The following is a 19030-nucleotide window of genomic DNA, read 5'->3' on the forward strand; positions in this document are numbered from 1 at the left end:
ACCTTCTGGGGAATCGCACAGACTATTTCTTGCTAAGAAGATGAAGGCTCTGTTGTTGCAGCTGTCCTTAGTGTTTCGAGACAACAAGCACTTGCACTGGTACTTGTTCTTTTCTGATCTGCGGCTCCTGTGAATGTTTCTCCAAGTTCTTGGTTTCCTGTCCGGGTGACTCTCCAGAGGACTGTAAAAATCAGTCTTCGTGGAGACTCTCTGTGCTGCGGAGCTGCCTGTATCGTTGTTGTCACCCAGCTGCCTACAAACGGCTCCCAACCCCAGACAGTGGGGCGGCATTTCTGATCTGCTGGAAGGGGGTGTCTCCATTTTTAATGTTGTTTCTTTCAGGGAGCACTGTGAGCGTGGCAGATCCTAAGCAGAAATACACTCGATTTGAACAAGTCGGGCAAGGGTAAGTCCAGTCACAGTTACTTCTACAAAATCACGGGCCAGGTATTTTGCTGGTGTGATATCAAGCGTGAAGTCGGGCAAGCTCCAAACGTGTTCAGACCCTGGGCTTAGATTCTCCTGTCTCTCAGTACTGATCAGAATTGGTGCCTGTGGTCAGAAGGCGTCGTCAAAGAGCACTTGATGCTGGCAACGTCTTGTCTGCAGCGAGGGGCAGGACCTGGAAGATCTACTGTCCCTCAAGTTTGTAGCACCCGTTTGCTTGTTTTCTTAGGGGAAATCATTTTTGTGTATCTCAAAATAATACGGCCACGCTAAAGAAAGGAGAAAAATCTTTATTGCCTGAAAGAGCAACTTAGAACCTGATAGCTGTCAGATAAATAACACTTCTCAAGAACATTTCTTTCCAATCTTTTGCTTTAAAAAAGTATTTAGTGATCAGGATTATAACGGTATAGTTTAGAAACTGCAACCAGAGGTTAAATATTCAGCTGTCTTTTCTGGCAGAGGTAGTGAAAACCAACCATTCAGTAATACATGCAGTGTCAATGCACTGTCCTTTCCTCAGTTGTCTGGCATGTGTGTTCAGGGCTCTCAGAATGACTGCATGGTGTTGCCTGAGTTTTGCAGATAGATCCAAAGAAGAGATCTGAGAAGGCACAGCTAGACTGTGCGTGTGTTACATTCTCTGGGAAAAAACCACACACACCCCCGCAAGAAAAAAAAAAGAAAATGGAAAAAACCTAAACCCCAACAGAGCAAAACTGGAGAAAAGGGGAAAAGAATGAAATCTATTATTTTCCAGTCTCTGTAGGCACCCTGCCCTTCAGTTTTGGACTGAAAGAATTTAGTATGAACTCTGGAGATTTGCACCAGCCCTTTTTCTTCCTCTTGGACCTAAGTTTTCACTTGGATAGCCTGCATGGCAGGGGGCTGGTGGGCTGCTGCGCTGTGCGCTGCTGGCTGAAGGAGTGGAGGAACCAAGGTGTTTTAGAAACACTACAGGCAGCAGAGAGCTCCTGTCAGGGCTTTCACTTCCAGGGTCTAAACCACTTCTCGTGTCTCTGCTGCTCTTTTGTTTCTAGGGCGTCTGGAACTGTCTATACAGCACTCGACATCACCACAGGACAAGAGGTGGGTGTCAGCAGCCCCAGCAGATTTGGCAGGGGTTCAGCGCTTTCCCCCCTGGTGCGAACAGCGGATGGGCTTTCGGATCGCCAGGAGATCTTTACTGCAAAGACTTCCACATGGCTGGGGGCTTGTGGCTGGGGGTGGGGGCAGTGTCCGAACACTGGGCTCCCCCCTGGGCTGCACATTCACTGACGGACACCCACCCCTCATCCTGCCCAGCCACACGCCCGACGTGCAGCCCCCCAGTGATGTCTCCCCACCCACGCACCATTCCGTGCCCCCCCAGCCGTATGCCCCCCAAGACCCCAACTACGCACCCCTCCATTTCCATTTACCCCCTCAGCCGTGTCCCCGCCATGCCCCTCACCCACTTTGGGCCGAGCTCTCCTGTGCTCCCCAGCCATGTCCCCCCACCCAGCCATGCCCCCCCCCATTTTGGGCGATGCCCCCTGAGCCCCTCCAGCCATGCCCCTGCACCCCTGCTGGCCCCTCCCCCCGTGCTTTGCCCGCACCCCCGGGCTCCGCTCCCCTGCCCGCGCGCCCCCGCCCCGGCCGTGGCCCCGCCCCCCGCCCCTCCCCATTGGCTCCCGCCGCGCCGCTCCCCTGGTAGTTTTCGAATATAAATAGGGGCGGCCGCGGGCGCGCGCCCCCCCCCCCTCGCGCACCGGACGGCGGAGCATCGGCGCGGCCCCGCTCCGCTCCGCCGGGGCCGGGAACGGTCGCTCCAACGGGTGTCATTAACGCCTCCCTTCCTTTCCTGCACTCGCCATGGCGGCGCAGGGCGGCCCCGGTGGCCGTGGGCTAGCCGGAGTGGCCAGGAGGCGAGCGGGCATGTCGCCGGTCACCCCGCTGACGCTGGATATGGACAAGCTGGTGGGACTGGGAAGGTGAGTGGAGACGGGGGGGCTGCCCCGCACCACACCACACCCCCCCCCCCCCACGCGTGAATGCTGCCGGCTCAGGGCAGTGCTGAGCGCGGAGGGGGGGGACACCACCCACCGCCCCACCCGAGGGGGGCACCCCGAGGGGTACCGGTGGGTCCCCACGGGCTGATCGCCGCCCCCGCCCTGCCCGCAGCCACTGGGACACCCCGAAGCGGCGGGTGGCGGGGCTGTCCTTGCAGAGGCGCCGGGCCAGCCCGTGCCGGGGGTCGGCAGCCTTGGGCTCCCCCCGCAGCTCCGTCTCCTCCGAGTCCTCGGACGCGGGTGAGCGATGGGTGCTGTTGCCACACCCGCCCCTGCCCCGATTCCCCTCCTCCCCTGGGCTGGGGGTGTGCAGGGGGAGCTGTGCCGAGGGGGTGGGCGTTGGGCAGGGGGTTACTGCATGCGGGGGGGGGGGGGGTCTGGGAAGGCAGGGGAGGGGTTTGAGGGTGGGGAAGGGTCTTTCTGGGGGTGCACGTGGGAGCCGGGGCCCTCGCTCTGTCTCAGCTCCTGGTCATGCTCTGAGTCAGACTGGGATTTTAAACTGGGATTTCCTCCCCAGCGCTTCCTTCCCTGTGCTGGATGATGGGTGGGAGCCCCCCCACCCGCCCAGGCCTGCACCCCGGGGGGGGCTCGGCTGTGGACCACCCCAGTGGGGGTCCCTGGGCAGGGTGATGTGGGACATGTTGGCCAGGATGGGTGGTCCCAGGGTCGTCCCTTTACCATGCTGGAGGACAGGGGGAGCTTGGGGTGAGGGTCCCGCCTGAGCACACAGCAGATCCCACCCTGTGGCCCCCTCCCCAGCGCTAGAAGGGAACATAGCTGGGGGGGGGGCTCCCCTGCACCCTGCCAGCGCCCCACAGGAGCAGGGGGGGGACCTGTGCTGGAGCAGGGTCCCGGGGGCACGGCGTGCCTCCCACCCGCCCCCCCCGGTGCTACCCCTGCCCCTTGTTCCCGCAGGAGTGGGGCTGGACTCCCCCACGCTGGAGGACCCCGCTGCACTGGAGGAAGTGTGAGTGTCCCTCGCCCCGCGTCCCCCCACTCCGGGAGGTCTCCACCCTTGCCCACTGTGTCCCCCCTGCTCACCCTCCCCAGGCTGCCTGCAGTGCCCACGCTCAGCCTGTCCCAGCCTTGCTGGGGGGCTGTGCTTCTAGCTGTGCCCTCCACCCCAAAATTGATTTTTGGTGGGGGGTGGTGTGAGAAACCACCTCTAGTGGGGGTGTCAGTGCTGGTGCTCGGCCCAGCCCTGCTGCAGGCAGGGGTCTGGCAGCGGGTGCAGGCAAGAAGCCTCTGCGGTGCTGCTGTGCCAAGTCCTCCTCTGGCAGGGACGGCCGGCAGACGGCTCGCTGCCTCACCACGCAGCGGGGTGAGGGTGCTGAGCACCTCCCTGGGCTCCCAGCACCCCCGCCTCAGCCTCCTTGGGGTGCTGCTGCCCAGGCCTGGCAGATTTGGGGTGTAGGGATCAACTGAGAGCCGAGCTCTGCAGGGCTGAGGGGCTCTGGGTGCCACGCCAGTGGCTTCGCCCACTCCCGGGGCCGTTGGCAGAGCCCCTCTCTGGCAGATGTCGGGTGACTGAGTAACTGGGGGCAGATGGTGATGCTGGGGCAGCCTTGGGGCTGGGTGGGCTGGGCTGCAGGGGACACGCCAGTGCCCCCTTCGTCCTGTCGCAGTGTGCAGCTGCATGGCCATATGGCCGACGGCCAGCATCCCCAGCATCCCCGCTGCCGGATTTACATACAGGTGGAGAGCGGGCGCCACTGCCACCAGCTACATCTGGGCCCCGAGCGGGGTCAGCGGGGTGCCCTGGACCACCTCAGCGTGCTGCTTAACCCCCCAGCCCAGATTGGGGTCCCCCGTCTGAAACCAGTGATTTCCAGATGGGGTTTTAACCCTTTGTGGGGCTGAAAGCCGCTCAGCTGCTCTCCCCTTGGGGGGGCTGATGACCCCTGCGTGGGGTGGGGTCCCTGTAAGGGCTGCGGCTGCCCATCCCCGGGGCTCCTGGGCTGCTCAGGCTGGGGCACGGGGTGCCATCCCCCCTAACCCTGGCTCCTCTCTTCCCGCAGCTTTGAGACAGCAATCCCAGAATCCAGGAGAGCTCTCAAAGAGTAAGTGAAGGGGCTCTGTCCCTGTGCCCAGACCCGAAAGCCAGGCTGTCCGTCTGCCCTTCCCTGGGGTTTGGATCAAGCTGTCGGTGTTGCTCAGTGGCTGGAGGAATTGCTGCCCTGGGGTCCTCTCCGGGGAGGTCTCACCCCACTGTGGGGACCCAGGGGACAAGGGGGTCCATGCCAGCTTCGGGGCAGGGGGGGGTGGGACGCTGCTGGTCCAGGGCATCTTCTCTCCTCATTCAATCCTTTTCTTTTTGCAGCAATAAGCTCCTTATCCGGAGGATCCACTCACTGCCGGTAAGTCCCGGGGGCTCTGCAGGGCTGAGCTGAGCTGGATCCTGCTGTGCCCCTGGCTGAGCTGGGAGGAGGAGTAGGAGAAGGAGGAGGATGGAGCTGGGGAGCGCAGGGGCTGTGCAGCACCTCTCACCCCTCCCAACCCGCCCCGCAGCCACAGCTCCTGGGGGCCAGCCCGGTCCTGAAGAACATCTCCCACTGCCGGGAGTTCAACAGCCACGGGGCCAGGGAGCAGAGGGGCCCAAGGAAGCCTGAGGACAAGGTGAGGGGGGACAGCAAGGCTGGGGAGAGGGAGGCAGGACCGGGGAAGGGGCAGGGGGATGCCGTGCCCACCCCCCCCTCCCCCACTGCTGCAGGAGGGGTTTGTCTTCAAGAAGCTGCAGAGGCCAAGTCAGCGCAGCCGGCTGCCCGCCGACGATGGGGCTGCGGGGAGGGACCCCCTCAGCCAGAGACTCGGCTCTGCACCCGGCCTGCTGGTGAGAGGGGCTGGGGGCGCTGAGAGGGGGGCACCGGGGGTGGGTGGTCCTGCTGCAGGGGCTGCTGAGCCGGGACCTGCTGCTCCAGCCTCCCTGTTTGCACTGGAGACCTGTGGGTGTGGGAGCTGGGGGGATTGGGGTCACTGCGTCTGCAAACAGGGCTGGTGTGGGGCTGGCCCCACTCCTGAGCCATGGGCTGTGTCATGTCCCCTCCCCAGTTTGATGCCCCCGAGAAGGAAAACGTCGCCCAGGGCGAGAGCTCCATCATCCTGCGCCGGTGCTCCTTGACCTCCTCCATGTCTGAAGAGGAAGATGATGGCTTCGTGGAGATCCTGGATGAGGAGGAGATGAAGGTAGGGAGGGCTTCTCCATCTGCGCAGCTGGATGGACCCTGGGCAGGGGCTCTGTCCCTGCCCAGGGGGGTGCGAAGCAGCAGTGGGTCTCGTTCCCTTCATGCTCTCCTCTGTCTCTCCCCTGTGGCCCCCCCAGGTGCCCCCCCAGAAGAGCGATACCGACGGGCCACAGGGGATGGAGAACCTACTGACTGCGCCCCTGGTGAGGAAGGAGGAGGCTGAGCCGGTACGTTGGGTGTCTCGGGGGGTGGATGGGGCCCCAGGCTCCCCCTTCCTGGGGTCTCCAAGGTGGGGTCTGGGGGTGAGGGTCACTGGTTGGCCAGCAGCACTCACCCCCCAGGGCTTTGGGCTTGTCCTGGGTGGTGTGCAGCCACTAGAGAGGGACCCTTTTGCCTTTGTTCTCGTGGTGCTGGGGGGAGGGGGGTATGTGGGGGGAATGCTGGACCCTTGGGCAGCGACACAGGCTCTCTCCCCACACAGTGTCCGGTGAAGCGCGGCAGGTGCCGGCAGCTCTTCCGCTCGCCCTCGATGCCCAGCAGCGTCACCAGGCCCATCCTGAAGCGGATAGACCGACCCCAGGACCGGGACAACCCCGTCAAGACCAAGCGACGGAGGAGCGTGGCCGGTAGCCCTGGCGAGGAGGCGGCAGCGGCGGAGCCGGTGGGTGATGGGGAATCCTCGGGGTGAGGCGTCCTTGCCCATCCCGGGTGGGACTGCCCGGTGCCACGGCTCTGCCGGCACCCTCGCTAACGCCGAGGGGGGTGTCTCTGGTTCATGTCCCCGCAGAAAGCGCGGCTGCTGTGCTCCAGGTCCTTCTGCCACGAGGAGATGGAGAACCTGCTGGCCAACGACCATCAGGAGCTCATCGGGGACTTCTCCAAGGTAGGGCTGCTGGGGGTGCTGCAGGCTTGGGGGTGCCGCCTGCCCCCCTCTCCTGAAACAAAGGGGGACCATCAGTGGAGCCCTGCGCTGGTGCCAGAGCCCCAATACAGCTGGTGGCCCTTGTTTGGGACCAAGGGGACTTGGGGCTGAGACTTTCCAGCCTGAAGAGCCTGACCCACTGCTCTTCCAGTGCAGCAGCCCTGTCCCTCTTGGGAGGGAGCAAACGTCGCAGGCGGGGGGTCTTCTGGACTGGGGGGAGCGGGTGGCAGCCAGGACGTCTCCCCAGGGACAGATCCTGACCCAGCACCCGCCTCTCCTCCAGCCTTACCTTCTGCAGGCGGTAGAGGGGAAGCACCCGGACCTGAAGTACATTTCTCCTGAAATGGTAAGGGAGCAGTGACCTCTTCCCCAAAAAAACACCCCCACAGGGCTGCCTCCCTGCCCCGCCCCCCCCTCGGTGACGGGCTCCCCCCACAGATGGTGGCAGTGCTGACGGGGCAGTTCAGCAGCCTCATCGAGAGCTGCGTGATCGTGGACTGCAGGTACCCCTACGAGTACGAGGGAGGCCACATCAAGGTCAGAACCGCTGCTGCGCCCCTCGGGGCTGGGGACAGGGTGGTCATGGGTGGGGGAGACACAAACCTGTCAAACCTCAGAGGGGCTGATGCCCCCCCCCCAAAGGTGCTGAGCCCCAGCTGGAAGGAGGAGGGGGGTGATGACATTCCCAACAGATGGGGCAGAAGGGGGGCAGGGTATGGAGGCCCCCCCCCCCCTCCCCGAGATGGGGGAGGGGGGGGCTGAAAGGGGCCCCTCTCCCTCGCCAGGGCGCCGTCAACCTGCCGCTGGAGCAGGACGTGGAGGAGTTCCTGCTGAAGAAGCCCATCGTGCCCTTCGACGCCAGCAAGAGGGTGATCGTCATCTTCCACTGCGAGTTCTCCTCCGAGAGGGGGCCCAGGATGTGAGTTTGGGGGGGTTGGGGGAGGTGGGGTGGACGCTGGGTTCTGCCGGACCCCCTGGGCATGGCAGGATCCTATCTGGGTGCCAATCCTGTCCCCTGTTCCGCAGGTGCCGGTTCATCAGGGAGAAGGACCGAACCTGTAACGAGTACCCCCACCTCCACTACCCCGAGCTCTATGTCCTGAAGGGGGGGTACCGGGAGTTCTTCCCCCAGTACCAGGTAAGCCCCCCTAACTTTCACCCCCTGTGTGGGAGGGGGGGAGGTCCCTGGCAGGAGGGTGAGAGTGCTGGGTGGGGGGAAATCCCCCTCTCCGCTCCCCAAAACCCTGCCCTGTGAGGGGAAAGGGTCTGGCTCTGAGCATCCTCCATGAGGGTGGTACCTCCAGGGGAAGGGGGTTGTGCTGAGGGTCCTGGGGGGTGCTGGGTTTGCCCCAGGGGGTGGGGAGGGGGGCCTGCAGGTGCTGACAGAGCTGTGGGTGCCCAGATGCACTGCGAGCCCCAGGACTACCGGCCGATGGACCACGAGGACTTCAAGGAGGACCTGCGCAAGTTCCGCCAGAAGAGCCGCAGCGGGGCGGGCGAGCGCAGCAAGCGGGAGCTCTACAGCAAGCCCAAAACCTGGTTGCCCCCCTCCCCCCACCCCCCCCAGCCTTCCCAGCTCTGTGCTGGGTGCCCTGCCCAGCATCGCCCCCCTCAGCAGCGTGAGAACCGGGGGGTATGGTTGTGAGTTTTTACCCCTTTTTTAACCTAAACAGGGTTTAGGTTTTACCCCAAATGGTGGCTGGGGGCTGTAGCATGTGGGTGGGGAATGCCTAGGGGGGCTCAATCCCTGCCAGGTTCAAACTTCCTCTGGGAGTGGGGGTCAGGCTACCTCCCCTCCCCAGCATCAGGGATGGTGCTCGGGGGCTGTGGGGCAGCCCCCCAAGCCAGTGCCCCCCTTCCCCTTGCACCCTGGGCTGGGTGGGGGGTGGCTTTGCCAGCTTTGGGCAAGCCACGGGGCTGCAGCACATCACACCCCCCCCACCCCCCCCCCCCCCAGGGTGATCCTGTGTCCCCAGGCCCTGTCACACACACCACCACCACCACCCCGTCCATGAGGGCTGCGACCCCCCGTCAGCCAAGCTTTATTGGCAGAACTCTTATAGAAAAGCACTTAAACCTCCTTTGCAGCCAGGGGGTGCTGCAGGGGGTGGGGCTGGGGGGTGCCCCTTGTACTGCTCACTGACTATTTGGGGAGTTCCTTGTTGTTGTGGTGTTTTGCCACCCTGTTGGTTAACTTTGGGGGGGCGGGAGGGGCTTCACCCCCACCCCAGAGTGGCTGCTGCCAGAGCACCACGTGCTGGGGAGGGGGGAATGGCCCCTGTGCCCCCATGTCTTGTTTGTTTTTATTGTTTTTTTTTAACATTTCTGTTTAATAACTTTGTGAGGAGGGAAAGCCTTGGCTCTGGTCTGTGACTGCGCTGCGAATCTGAGGGGGCTCAGGGGTCCCCCCCTGCTTTGAGGGTGGGGTTGGGGCGCTTGAAGAAACGGGAGAGCTTTTGAAAGGGGTGATGGCTGCCCTGTGGGGCTGGGGTCACAGCTAGACCAACCCCCTCAGGGCTGTGTGTGGGGCAGGAGGAGGGGTGGGGATGGTGGGGTGACCGTGGGGTCCCACAACTGGGACAGTGGTGTGTGGTGGGGGGGCACCCCCAGCTCGGTTGTTGTGCCCCTCATGCTCACCCTGCCACCTGCTGCGCGCCCCCCCCCCCCCCCCCCCCCCCCAGGGTGATCCTGTGTCCCCAGGCCCTGTCACACACACCACCACCACCCCCCCGCCCCCGGGGTGATCCTGTGTCCCCCAGGCCTGTGACACCCTGACGTGCGGAAAAGACTTTACAACCCGAAAGGTTACACAGTAGGTGTGTTTATTGCGCGCAGATGCACGGGGGATCGCTCCACCACAAACGTCCATCCCCACCGTGGCCACTTCTCCAGTATTTATCCAGTTAAAACATCACCTATTTCGAAACGCCTAGACATATTCATGACCTGTCCCCAAAAAGGCCATTCCTTCCTGTCACTTGTCATTTCCATAATCTCCGCCTCGGGCTCCTCCTCGGGGCGCTTGCGCAGTTCCTCCTGGTGGTCCTGGGCAGGGGTCTTCAGGGATGAAGGCCGTAGGTCTTCCTCGCTCTGGTCTCCTCCCCTCTCCCCTGGAATCTCTAATTTGGCTGAGCTTGCAGTACCAGACTGGTTTCAGCCTGGTCTGTCCCTGTGTGCACATCTGGCTGTCTCTTTTTTGTTCTTGGTTAGAGATGGATGTTAGCGAGCCCTCCTTAGCCCTTAGCTCCTCCTGCCTTTGACGCCTTTGAGCCATGAATTAGGTCCTTGTTTCTGTCTTTTCTGTTTCCCTTATCAGCTTCTTTCTCAAGCAATTTGCAGGGGGTAGTGACTAATTGCCTACTTGCATGCATGTTAGTTCTGGGAAGCAAGTTTTAATAGGTTTAGCTTTTTTCTATGTAGCTCCCTATTAATATTTTCGATATATCTTCGGTTATAAAATATATTTTCTATATGTCCCCCTACCAATTCCCCCCTTTTCTATTGAGTTAAGTGAATTCTTTTACTTGGCTATTCTGGTTGGTATAATGCTTCGTACATTGAAGTTATTCTTCTAACTATACGCCAAACCCACATATATAGGGTCCCTACTAGAAATAATAAAATAGCGGTAGCTATCAACAACGCTACTATTGGATGCATTAGGACGTTAAAAAAGTCCAGTGTCTGAAGGTGACCACCCAAAAAGTGTATCCCACCATTTGTGTTCTCCGTCCTTTTTGACCCTTTTCAAGACCCTACTTATCTCATTTGCCTCATGATGAACAGTTATTAGAGTTTCCTGTCCGTTATTCTTGGCTTCCTCTAATATCCGTATTAAGTCTGGGTGTTTCAACAACCTTTTTGTCACTGCTAAATCCATCCCTGTAGGTGTGGGTTCTAGTTCAGAAATCAGTGTATAGTTTGATCTCAGGATTTGATGAGAAACCACAGGAGCAAAGTAGCTAAAGTCACATCCTGTGATGGTGGTAAAATTACAAATACAGAAGTTCGAGTGATTCCTGGTGTCTGTTTCTACTCCTTCTACAGACACAAAGCGACATGTTGTTCTTAAACAAGCACAACCTTTTCCTGCATAGACAACAAGATTTCAATGGTAATCCTATTTCACCAGGTGCCCAGACCCAGGTTACAAAGACAGGTTGTGTTAGAGTAAAATTATGCCAACAATCCAAGATACTGCAAGGCTTTCTATTTGTTGTGTTTGTTATTATATTGGATACCCCTATCTGGTATGCCCTTTTGTAGGAAGTTCTGTTAATTCCTCGGCATCCTACGCTTATGTTTTGACCCAGCATTCCCTGCAGTTGAGGCATCATTCTCTGAAGGTCTGTGCTCCAATAATTTTTGGGGTACACTTCATTTTTATGCATAACCACGGTGGTAAGGCTTAAGCTTTTTCTATCAGAGAGCGATCCCATATCCCCAGTATATTCAATATGAGCTTGGGTCCATGGCCATTCTGGGGTGTTACTGTTCGACCCTTGGGTTACGATAACTACAAATACAACAATTTTCCTGACTAAATCTTGGCAGGCCGAGTTACTAAACACTTCTGGGTGCAATATACTCATTTCGCTCGGGAAAGCTTTAGTTTCAGTTCATCCTCACCCTGTGTTACTTTCCAAGGAGTTTTAGGAGCTTTCTTCACTCAGGAGTGGTGAATCCAGGCGCTTTGTTCCCTGATCTTGATTGCCGTGAAAGAGGTAAGAAGCACTTGGTATGGTCCTTCCCACTGTGGCTCCACAGTTTTCTCTGTAAGAGACTTAACATACACCTAGTCTCCAGGTTGTATGTTATGCACTGGCCCATCCAAACCCCTGCATCGGGTTCCAAACACCTGTTTTTCAAATTTACGAAGCTGTTTCCCTAATGCCACCATATAGGAAGTCATCAGTTCTTCACCAATTTGTGAAGAGGTTCCCTTTTGTACCCCATAGGGTCGCCCATATAGGATTTCAAATGGGCTTAGCCCTTCCTTAGCTCGGGGTCTAGTTCGGTATCCATAGCATTGCTAGGGGTAGAGATTGTGGCCAGGCCCAATTGGTTTCTTGTCCTAATGTAACAATCTGTTGTTTAATCAGGTGATTCATTTTCTCCACCTGGCCACTGGATTGTGGCCGGTATGGAGTGTGTAGTTGCCAATCTGTCCCTAGATGGTGGTTTATTTTTGGCACAACTTTGGAGATGAAGTGCGGCCCTCTATCTGAGGACATCACCGCTGGGACTCCAAACCTGGGTATGATTTCTTGTAGCAACACCTTGGTCACCTCTCGAGCTTTAGCTGTTCTGCATGGGAAGGCTTCTGGCCAGCCTGAAAAGGTATCAGTTGGTACAAGCAAGTATTTATACCCCCCTTTTCTAGGAAGTTCTGAGAAATCAATTTGCCAGTGTTGTCCCGGACAATTCCCTTTCCCAATTTGGCCCATTTCTGGTTTGGGGACAATTTTTGGATTAGTCTGGAGGCAAAGGTCACCTTGCTGAGTCACTTGTCTGAGAGTGATGTATAAATATCGAGCTGTCCCGTGTCTGATAAGGTATTTGTGTAATGCCTCCGCCCCCCAGTGTCCCTTCTTGTGTTCCTCCCGGACCAATGGCCAAACCGTATAAGAGGGGACTATGAGTTTCCCATGTGATGTTACAGCCCACCCGTCCTCATTGTCTGTTCCTTCCAAATCTGTGATTAACTTTTGATCCTCCTTACTGTATTCTGGCTTACCTTCTAGGGTTATCTGTCCGTCTGGGACTAGTGCTCCCTCTACCTTTACTGTTTCTTTAGCTGCCTGTTCTGCCGCTCTGTCCGCCAGTTCGTTTCCTCTTTCCAATTCAGTGCTCGCTTTCTGGTGTGCCCTGATGTGCATAATTGCCACTTTTTCAGGAAGTTGGATTGCATTCAAAAGTCTTAAAATTTCCTTCACGTGCTTGATAGTCTTTCCTTGGGAGTTCAACAGTCCTTGCTCCTTCCAAATTGCTCCGTGGGCATGTACCACTCCAAAGGCGTATTTAGAATCAGTCCAAATATTCACAGGCTTTCCTTCGGCCCTCTCCAGGGCCCGAGTGAGGGCTATGATCTCAGTCTTTTGTGCTGAAGTGTCAGCCGGTAGTGGTCCAGATTCTATTACCTTTTCAGCAGTGGTGATGGCGTACCCAGAATGTCGTTTTCCGCCCAGGATATAGCTGCTCCCATCTGTGAACCAGTGCTCTGCCCCATCCATGGGGGTATCCTTTAGGTCCATGCGGCTAGAGTACGTGGCCTCAATCATCTCGAGGCAGTCGTGGTCCACTGGTTCTCCAGTCTTCCTACTAAGAAATGAAGCTGGGTTGACAATGTTAGTGGTCACAATCTCAACATCATCCTGCTCGACCATGATAGCTTGATATTTCAGGAATCTCTGTGGGGAGAGCCAATGTCCCCCTTTCACTTCAAGGACTGTAGACACTGTGTGAGATAGGAAACCAGTCATTTTCTGACCCAGGGTAGACTTCTGAGGTTCCTGGACATTCAGGATGACTGCTGCTACCGCCCTTAGGCAGCCAGGCCACCCTTTGGCAGCAGCGTCCACTTGTTTGGAGAAGTACGCCACAGCTCATCTGTATGGTCCCAGGTCTTGTGCCAGTACTCCTAACGCTATTCCCTGCTTTTCATGGGAAAACAGGAGAAATGGTCTACTCACATCAGGGAGTCCCAGTGCAGGTGCTGACATCAGGGCCTTCTTCAGCTGATGGAATGCCCGATCTGACTCAGCATCCCATTGGAGGTGACTTTGACTGGATTTTATCAGGGAATACAGTGGTTTGGCCAGCAGGCCATAGTCATGTATCCAGAGCCGGTGCCACGCCGTCATTCCCAGGAAGGTCCGCAGTTCTTTTACAGTCTGTGGCCGAGGGGTCTGGCATAGGGCTTCTTTCCGGGCTTGCCCCAAGGACCGTTGCCCTGCACTGATCTTATACCCTAAGTATGTAACCTGCTGCAAAGTCACTTGTGCCTTGTTTGGGACACTCAGTACCCCTGAAGCCCAAGAAAAGTTAATAAACTTACAGTCCAGGTGACACAGGCTTCTCTGGGTTTAGTTGCAATGAGGATGTCATCCACGTATTGTAGTATTTTTCCTTCTTCCGATGGTGGTTCCCATAATCCCAAATCTTTTGCTAGTTGGTTCCCAAAGATGGTAGGGCTGTTCTTGAAACCTTGTGACAACACCGTCCTTGTGAGCTGGGTCTTCCGACCGCTCTTAGGGTTTTCCCACTTGAATGCAAAACTTTTCTGACTGGCTTCATGGAGTGGGAGGCAAAAGAAGGCTTTACTTCTAAAACTGTACACCAAATTAAATCAGGAGTTAAGGTGATTAGCAAGGTATATGGATTGGCAACCCCGGGGTATAGAACCTCTGTTATTTTGTTAATGGCCCTCAGATCTTGGACTATTCGATAGGACCCATCTGGTTTTCGGACCGGCAGAATGGGGGTATTGAACTCCAATTCACATTCCCTCAATAAGCCCAATTCTAGGAATCGCTCTATTTTCGGTTGAATCCTTTCCCTGTCTTCTTTCTTAAGTGGGTATTGTTTGATTCTTACCGCTCTCTGTCCATCCTTCAAATTTCTTATTATTGGTTGGGCATTCTTGGCACGTCCTGGGGCATCAGTCACCCAAACCCCGGGGCAGACCTGATTAATGATCTCCTCGTCGATTTGTCCTTCTATGGGAATATTCACCAAAGACAAGCTCATTATTTGTACATATTGATCATCATTTACCTCCAGAGTAATCTCACCCTTTTTGAATTTTATCGTGGCCTCCAGCTGTTCCAATAGGTCTTTTCCCAACAGGGAATTTGGTGAATTTGGCATAGACAAAAATTTATGGATGCCTACCTGCTTGACCATTTTATATTTTAATGGTTCCAAAAAACAAGCTTTTTCACTCTGGCCAGTTGCTCCCTTTACCATGACATAGTCATTTCCTAAAGGCATTAAAGCTTGATTCAAAACTGAGTATGTTGCCCCCGTATCAACTAGAAACTCCATTTTTTTTTTGGTTTTGTTTTTCTCCTCATTTCGTTGTAATCAATGGATCTTCTAATCAGTCCATTACATGTGCGATCGTTTTTCTTGGGTTATCCCGCCACCTATTGTTCCCCTGACGCTGTCGCTCCAGACATTCCCTTTTCCAGAGACCCGTTTTTTTACATATAGCATATTGATCCCTGCTCAGGGGCGCCGGTCCACGTCTCATCCTGGATTTAGGTTTCCATTCTCTCTCTTCTCTAACTACTGCCACCAATTTGCCTAGACTCTGCTTATAATTGTCCTCTCTGTTGCTAAACACCCTCCAAGCCTCTTCCAATAACACTTCCAAGTTTCGACTATTTGGTGGACGTAATTTTTGTCATTTACGTCTGATATCATTCTGAGATTGTCCTAGAAATAGGGATACCAGATGTTGTATTCCCACTGCTGACCCGGGGTCCAGTGGTGTATGACAACACATCGTGTCCCTTAGTCTATCCAGAAATTTGGAAGGGGACTCGGAGGGACCTTGTTTCACTGCATATAGCACTGCTCGATTTATAGGTTTTGGAATTGCCTTCTCCATTCCTTTCACTACCCATCCTTGGTCTGCTCGTAATGTATCCACATCAGCTGATCGATTAGGGTCCCAGTTTGGGTCCTGCAAGGGGAAGTATTCTTTAACATCACCCCTTTTTATCTCATAATATTCTTTTGCCAAATCCCCGGCAGTTTTTATAACCAACTGTGTTTCTGTTTCGGTTAAGCAGTCCAATAACAGTTACATGTCATTGCAATCGGGGCTGTACTGTTTTATTATAAACTGGAGATTTTGAGTAACGCCTACTGGGTCACTGCGATATTTTTGGGCAGCATCTTTCCATTCCTTCAGCTCGTTACCAGAGAATGGTATTTTGACTTTTCCTGTTTCTCCATCCGGTCCAACTGCGTCCTGGAGAGGAGCTTGGAGAACTGTTTCTGTTATCTGCCTTCCCCGGGTTCGGGAAGATATCGGGCCATCTGGTGGGGAGGAGGGAGGATGTGGAGGGGTACGGACCCTTTCTAAGTCCTCATCTCGCCCTTGTGGCTGCTGAGGGGGCCTAAATAGATCACTTAGATCTTGTTCTGATCCACAGTTAGTTTGACTTCTCTCTGTACACCTTTGGCCAATGCTACAAGCCGAACAGCACCTTTTAATTTATTTTTGTTGTTGTTTTTGTTTTCTTTTTCTAATGCAAGGACAATGGGTTCTCGTGGGGGTACTAATCCGCAGTCCGTTTGCCACTCAGGATTGTCCCGGAGAACAAAGAACATATCAGCGTATGTTACTTCATCCCATTTCCCTTCTCTCCTCAGAAACAACATTAACTGCAAGAGCGTGTTATAGTCCAACGTGCCGCCTTCCTTAGGCCATTTTGCCCCATCTTCCAGCTTATAAAGCGGCCACCATTGATTGCAATACTTAATTAACTCTTTCTTCTTTTCTGTGCCCCCTTGTCCTGCTCTGTCTTTCCAATGTGTCAGAACACATCCTAAAGGGGATTTTTCATGAGGTTTACTCTTTCCTCCCCCCATCTTTTGTTTTTCAAACCCGAACCCTTCGCTTATCTTTTCCTTCCTTCTCCGCACAACTCTACTTTCCACGGACCAACATTACTACTTATCAATATCCACGTGTTACACAGACGTATCAAGGATGGGCACGGCACTCCTTATTCATACTTCAAATTATTACACTCGCTTCGCTCTTCTCCGGCCGCCTCAGTCGCCCCAGCTCGGAACCGCGGATAGAGCTCCTCACTCACTTCGTACGTCTCACTCACGCATACACTCAGAATGTCCGGACAGTTTTGATAGTAACGACAGGAATTGTAATTGCAGGAAGCTTCAACTAACATATAAAGCCATTCACAAACGACTCATGTTGATCCCCAGGCAAATCATACAATTACCTCCCCTTTTGTTGCCAGGTGATGGAGTCCACCTACTCATCCAGGGCACGGGCAAACCGACTTCCCTGGACAAGAGTCATAACCAACATCCCCTGGCAAGATTGTGGGGTTTAAGTTTAGTTATTTAGCCTTCCCAGTGAACACCCTTCTAAGCAGCTGCAAATATTGGAAAGATGACATGATCGTGAGAGGCCCGCTTACCCTTCTCCTGCTTCTTATGTACCAGTCATTAGCAGGTCCGTCCTGGCTCCCGATGTTGGGATGCAGCGGCAACCTCGGATTTGCTCGATCTACTGCCAAGATCGCTAGCGGCCGCCCTATCAGTCAGCAAATCCCCCTGTTACCATGCAGGGTACCCTCCTCCCATACGGGGACTATGCTGCACGCCAGATGTCTCTGCTCGATTTACCAGCTGCCCCGGCCACGCGTACGACTTACAGGCCCCTCTCACAAAACATACCGTTTGATCCGCGGCTTCAGGAGGTTGGTGTCTGCTCCCGCGGTGAGCGGCTGGCAGCGGAGGCTCCTCCGAGGAAAGTGCTTGGGGTGCGCCCAGGGGCGTCCGTTCCCCAGGCGATCCCACAGCCGAGCAGAGAGCCTTCTGGCTGGCTCGCCAAAACTGACGTAGGGAAAAGACTTTACAACCCGAAAGGTTACACAGTAGGTGTGTTTATTGCGCGCAGATGCACGGGGGATCGCTCCACCACAAACGTGCATCCCCACTGTGGCCGCTTCTCCAGTATTTACCCAGGTAAAACATCACCTATTTCGAAACGCCTAGACATATTCATGACCTGTCCCCAAAAAGGCCATTCCTTCCTGTCACTCCATTTCCATAATCTCCGCCTCGGGCTCCTCCTCGGGGCGCTTGCGCAGTTCCTCCTGGTGGTCCTGGGCAGGGGTCTTCAGGGATGAAGGCCGTAGGTCTTCCTCCCTCTGTACTCCTCCCCTCTCCCCTGGAATCTCTAATTTGGCTGAGCTTGCAGTACCAGACTGGTTTCAGCCTGGTCTGTCCTTGTGTGCACACCTGGCTATCTCCTTTTTGTTCTTGTTTAGAGATGGATGTTAGCGAGCCCTCCTTAGCTCTTATCTCCTCCTGCCTTTGACGCCTTTGAGCCATGAATTAGGTCCTTGTTTCTGTCTTTTCTGTTTCCTTTATCAGCTTCTTTCTTGAGCAGTTTGCAGGGGTTAGTGACTAATTGCCTACTTGCATGCGTGTTAGTTCTGGGATGCAAGTTTTAATAGTTTTAGCTTTGTTTTTCTATGTAGCTCCCTATTAATATTTTCGATGTATCTTTGGTTATAAAATATATTTTCTATGTGGCCCCCTATCACCAGCTGTCTTTTCCATGAGGTAATTTAGCTGTGCCTGTTCATCTCAGTGCCCTTGTTTTCTTCTTTCAGCCACCTGGTCGGTGATGAGCTCCGGGCGGTGACGGAATACATGGCCGGAGGCGCTTTAACCGAAGATGTTACCCAGTTTTGTATGGAGGAAGGGCAGATGGCAGCTGTCTGTAGGGAGGTGAGGGATCCCGCGTGTGCTTCCTCTCCCTTGGACGGGATGGTACTGGTGAACAGGTGGCAAGAACAGGAGGGATTTCATCTTGAGAGCTTTGTTTCTGCCTTGCTTTATGATATGGAGAAGAAAGGGCATCTTAAGTGAACTGCCTGACAGTGTCACTGCACTTTCTGTACTCTGTGATTATACTCTTAAACACCGTTATTGCATTACGTTTTTTTACTTTTTTTTTTTTTAGTTTGACTCTTCTCAACTTTTCCTCTTTAAACACGTGCCTGGAGCATGTCTGTACTGCATTCCTTGCCTGTAAAAGCAAACATGCTGGTGGCAGAATTTTAAAAGAACAGCAAGGCAAAGGAGAGACTCATTTGTCAGAGTCTCAGCTTAAAAGGATAGCATTCCACCCAAAATGGTGTTTGCTCCTGAAAAATGACTAAGGTGCTATTTCCAAATCTGCTGTAGAGCCTGACAATAAAGTCTTTGTCCTGCAACCTCCCACCCAACAGTGATCTACTTCACACGGAAGGAAGGGACTTTCTCATTTCTGGCAAACAATACTTTCTCATATGGATGGACATAGCACACTGATTGCGGCAGCAGCCGTCCTGCCTGTGCTTTCAGGGGCTAGTCTGTGACAGTAATGGACATTTCTCTTCCCAAACCTGATATGCCTTCCTTTGGAAAGTTGTTACTTTAATAGTGTTGAAGCAGCAAGCTATTCCTCTTGACAGTGCAATATTCAGGCATTGCTCGCAATTCATCTGGAAATTAAATGTTTTAGAGGCGTTTCATTCTTGAGTGATGAAATCTGGTCATTGATTTTTACCCTCATGTTTCCTTTTTACCTATCAGTGCCTGCAAGCCCTGGATTTCCTTCATTCAAAGCAAGAGATTCACAGGTTTGGGTTCAGCCTGATGCTGAGTCAGCT

General features: G+C 54.9%; 1 protein-coding gene across 1 annotated transcript in view; it reads left to right on the forward strand.

The window, feature by feature from the left end:
- Positions 1-3413: 3413 nt before the first annotated feature.
- The window catches only part of LOC147413127 (M-phase inducer phosphatase 2-like), a gene marked incomplete at its 5' end in the record, with an annotated part of 44718 nt that continues 29101 nt past the window's right edge, over positions 3414-19030 (forward strand). Inside the window, 11 exons of the mRNA XM_086480618.1 lie at positions 3414-3465; positions 4517-4526; positions 5547-5681; positions 5833-5907; positions 6162-6341; positions 6468-6563; positions 6886-6948; positions 7041-7139; positions 7388-7521; positions 7629-7740; positions 8005-8125. Of these exons, the coding sequence (XP_086336744.1) occupies positions 3414-3465; positions 4517-4526; positions 5547-5681; positions 5833-5907; positions 6162-6341; positions 6468-6563; positions 6886-6948; positions 7041-7139; positions 7388-7521; positions 7629-7740; positions 8005-8125 (1077 nt within the window). The remainder of the gene's footprint in view (positions 3466-4516; positions 4527-5546; positions 5682-5832; positions 5908-6161; positions 6342-6467; positions 6564-6885; positions 6949-7040; positions 7140-7387; positions 7522-7628; positions 7741-8004; positions 8126-19030) is intronic.

The sequence above is a fragment of the Leptosomus discolor genome, unplaced genomic scaffold (assembly GCF_034619465.1).
Source record: "Leptosomus discolor isolate bLepDis1 unplaced genomic scaffold, bLepDis1.hap2 HAP2_SCAFFOLD_70, whole genome shotgun sequence".
NCBI lineage: Eukaryota > Metazoa > Chordata > Aves > Leptosomiformes > Leptosomidae > Leptosomus > Leptosomus discolor.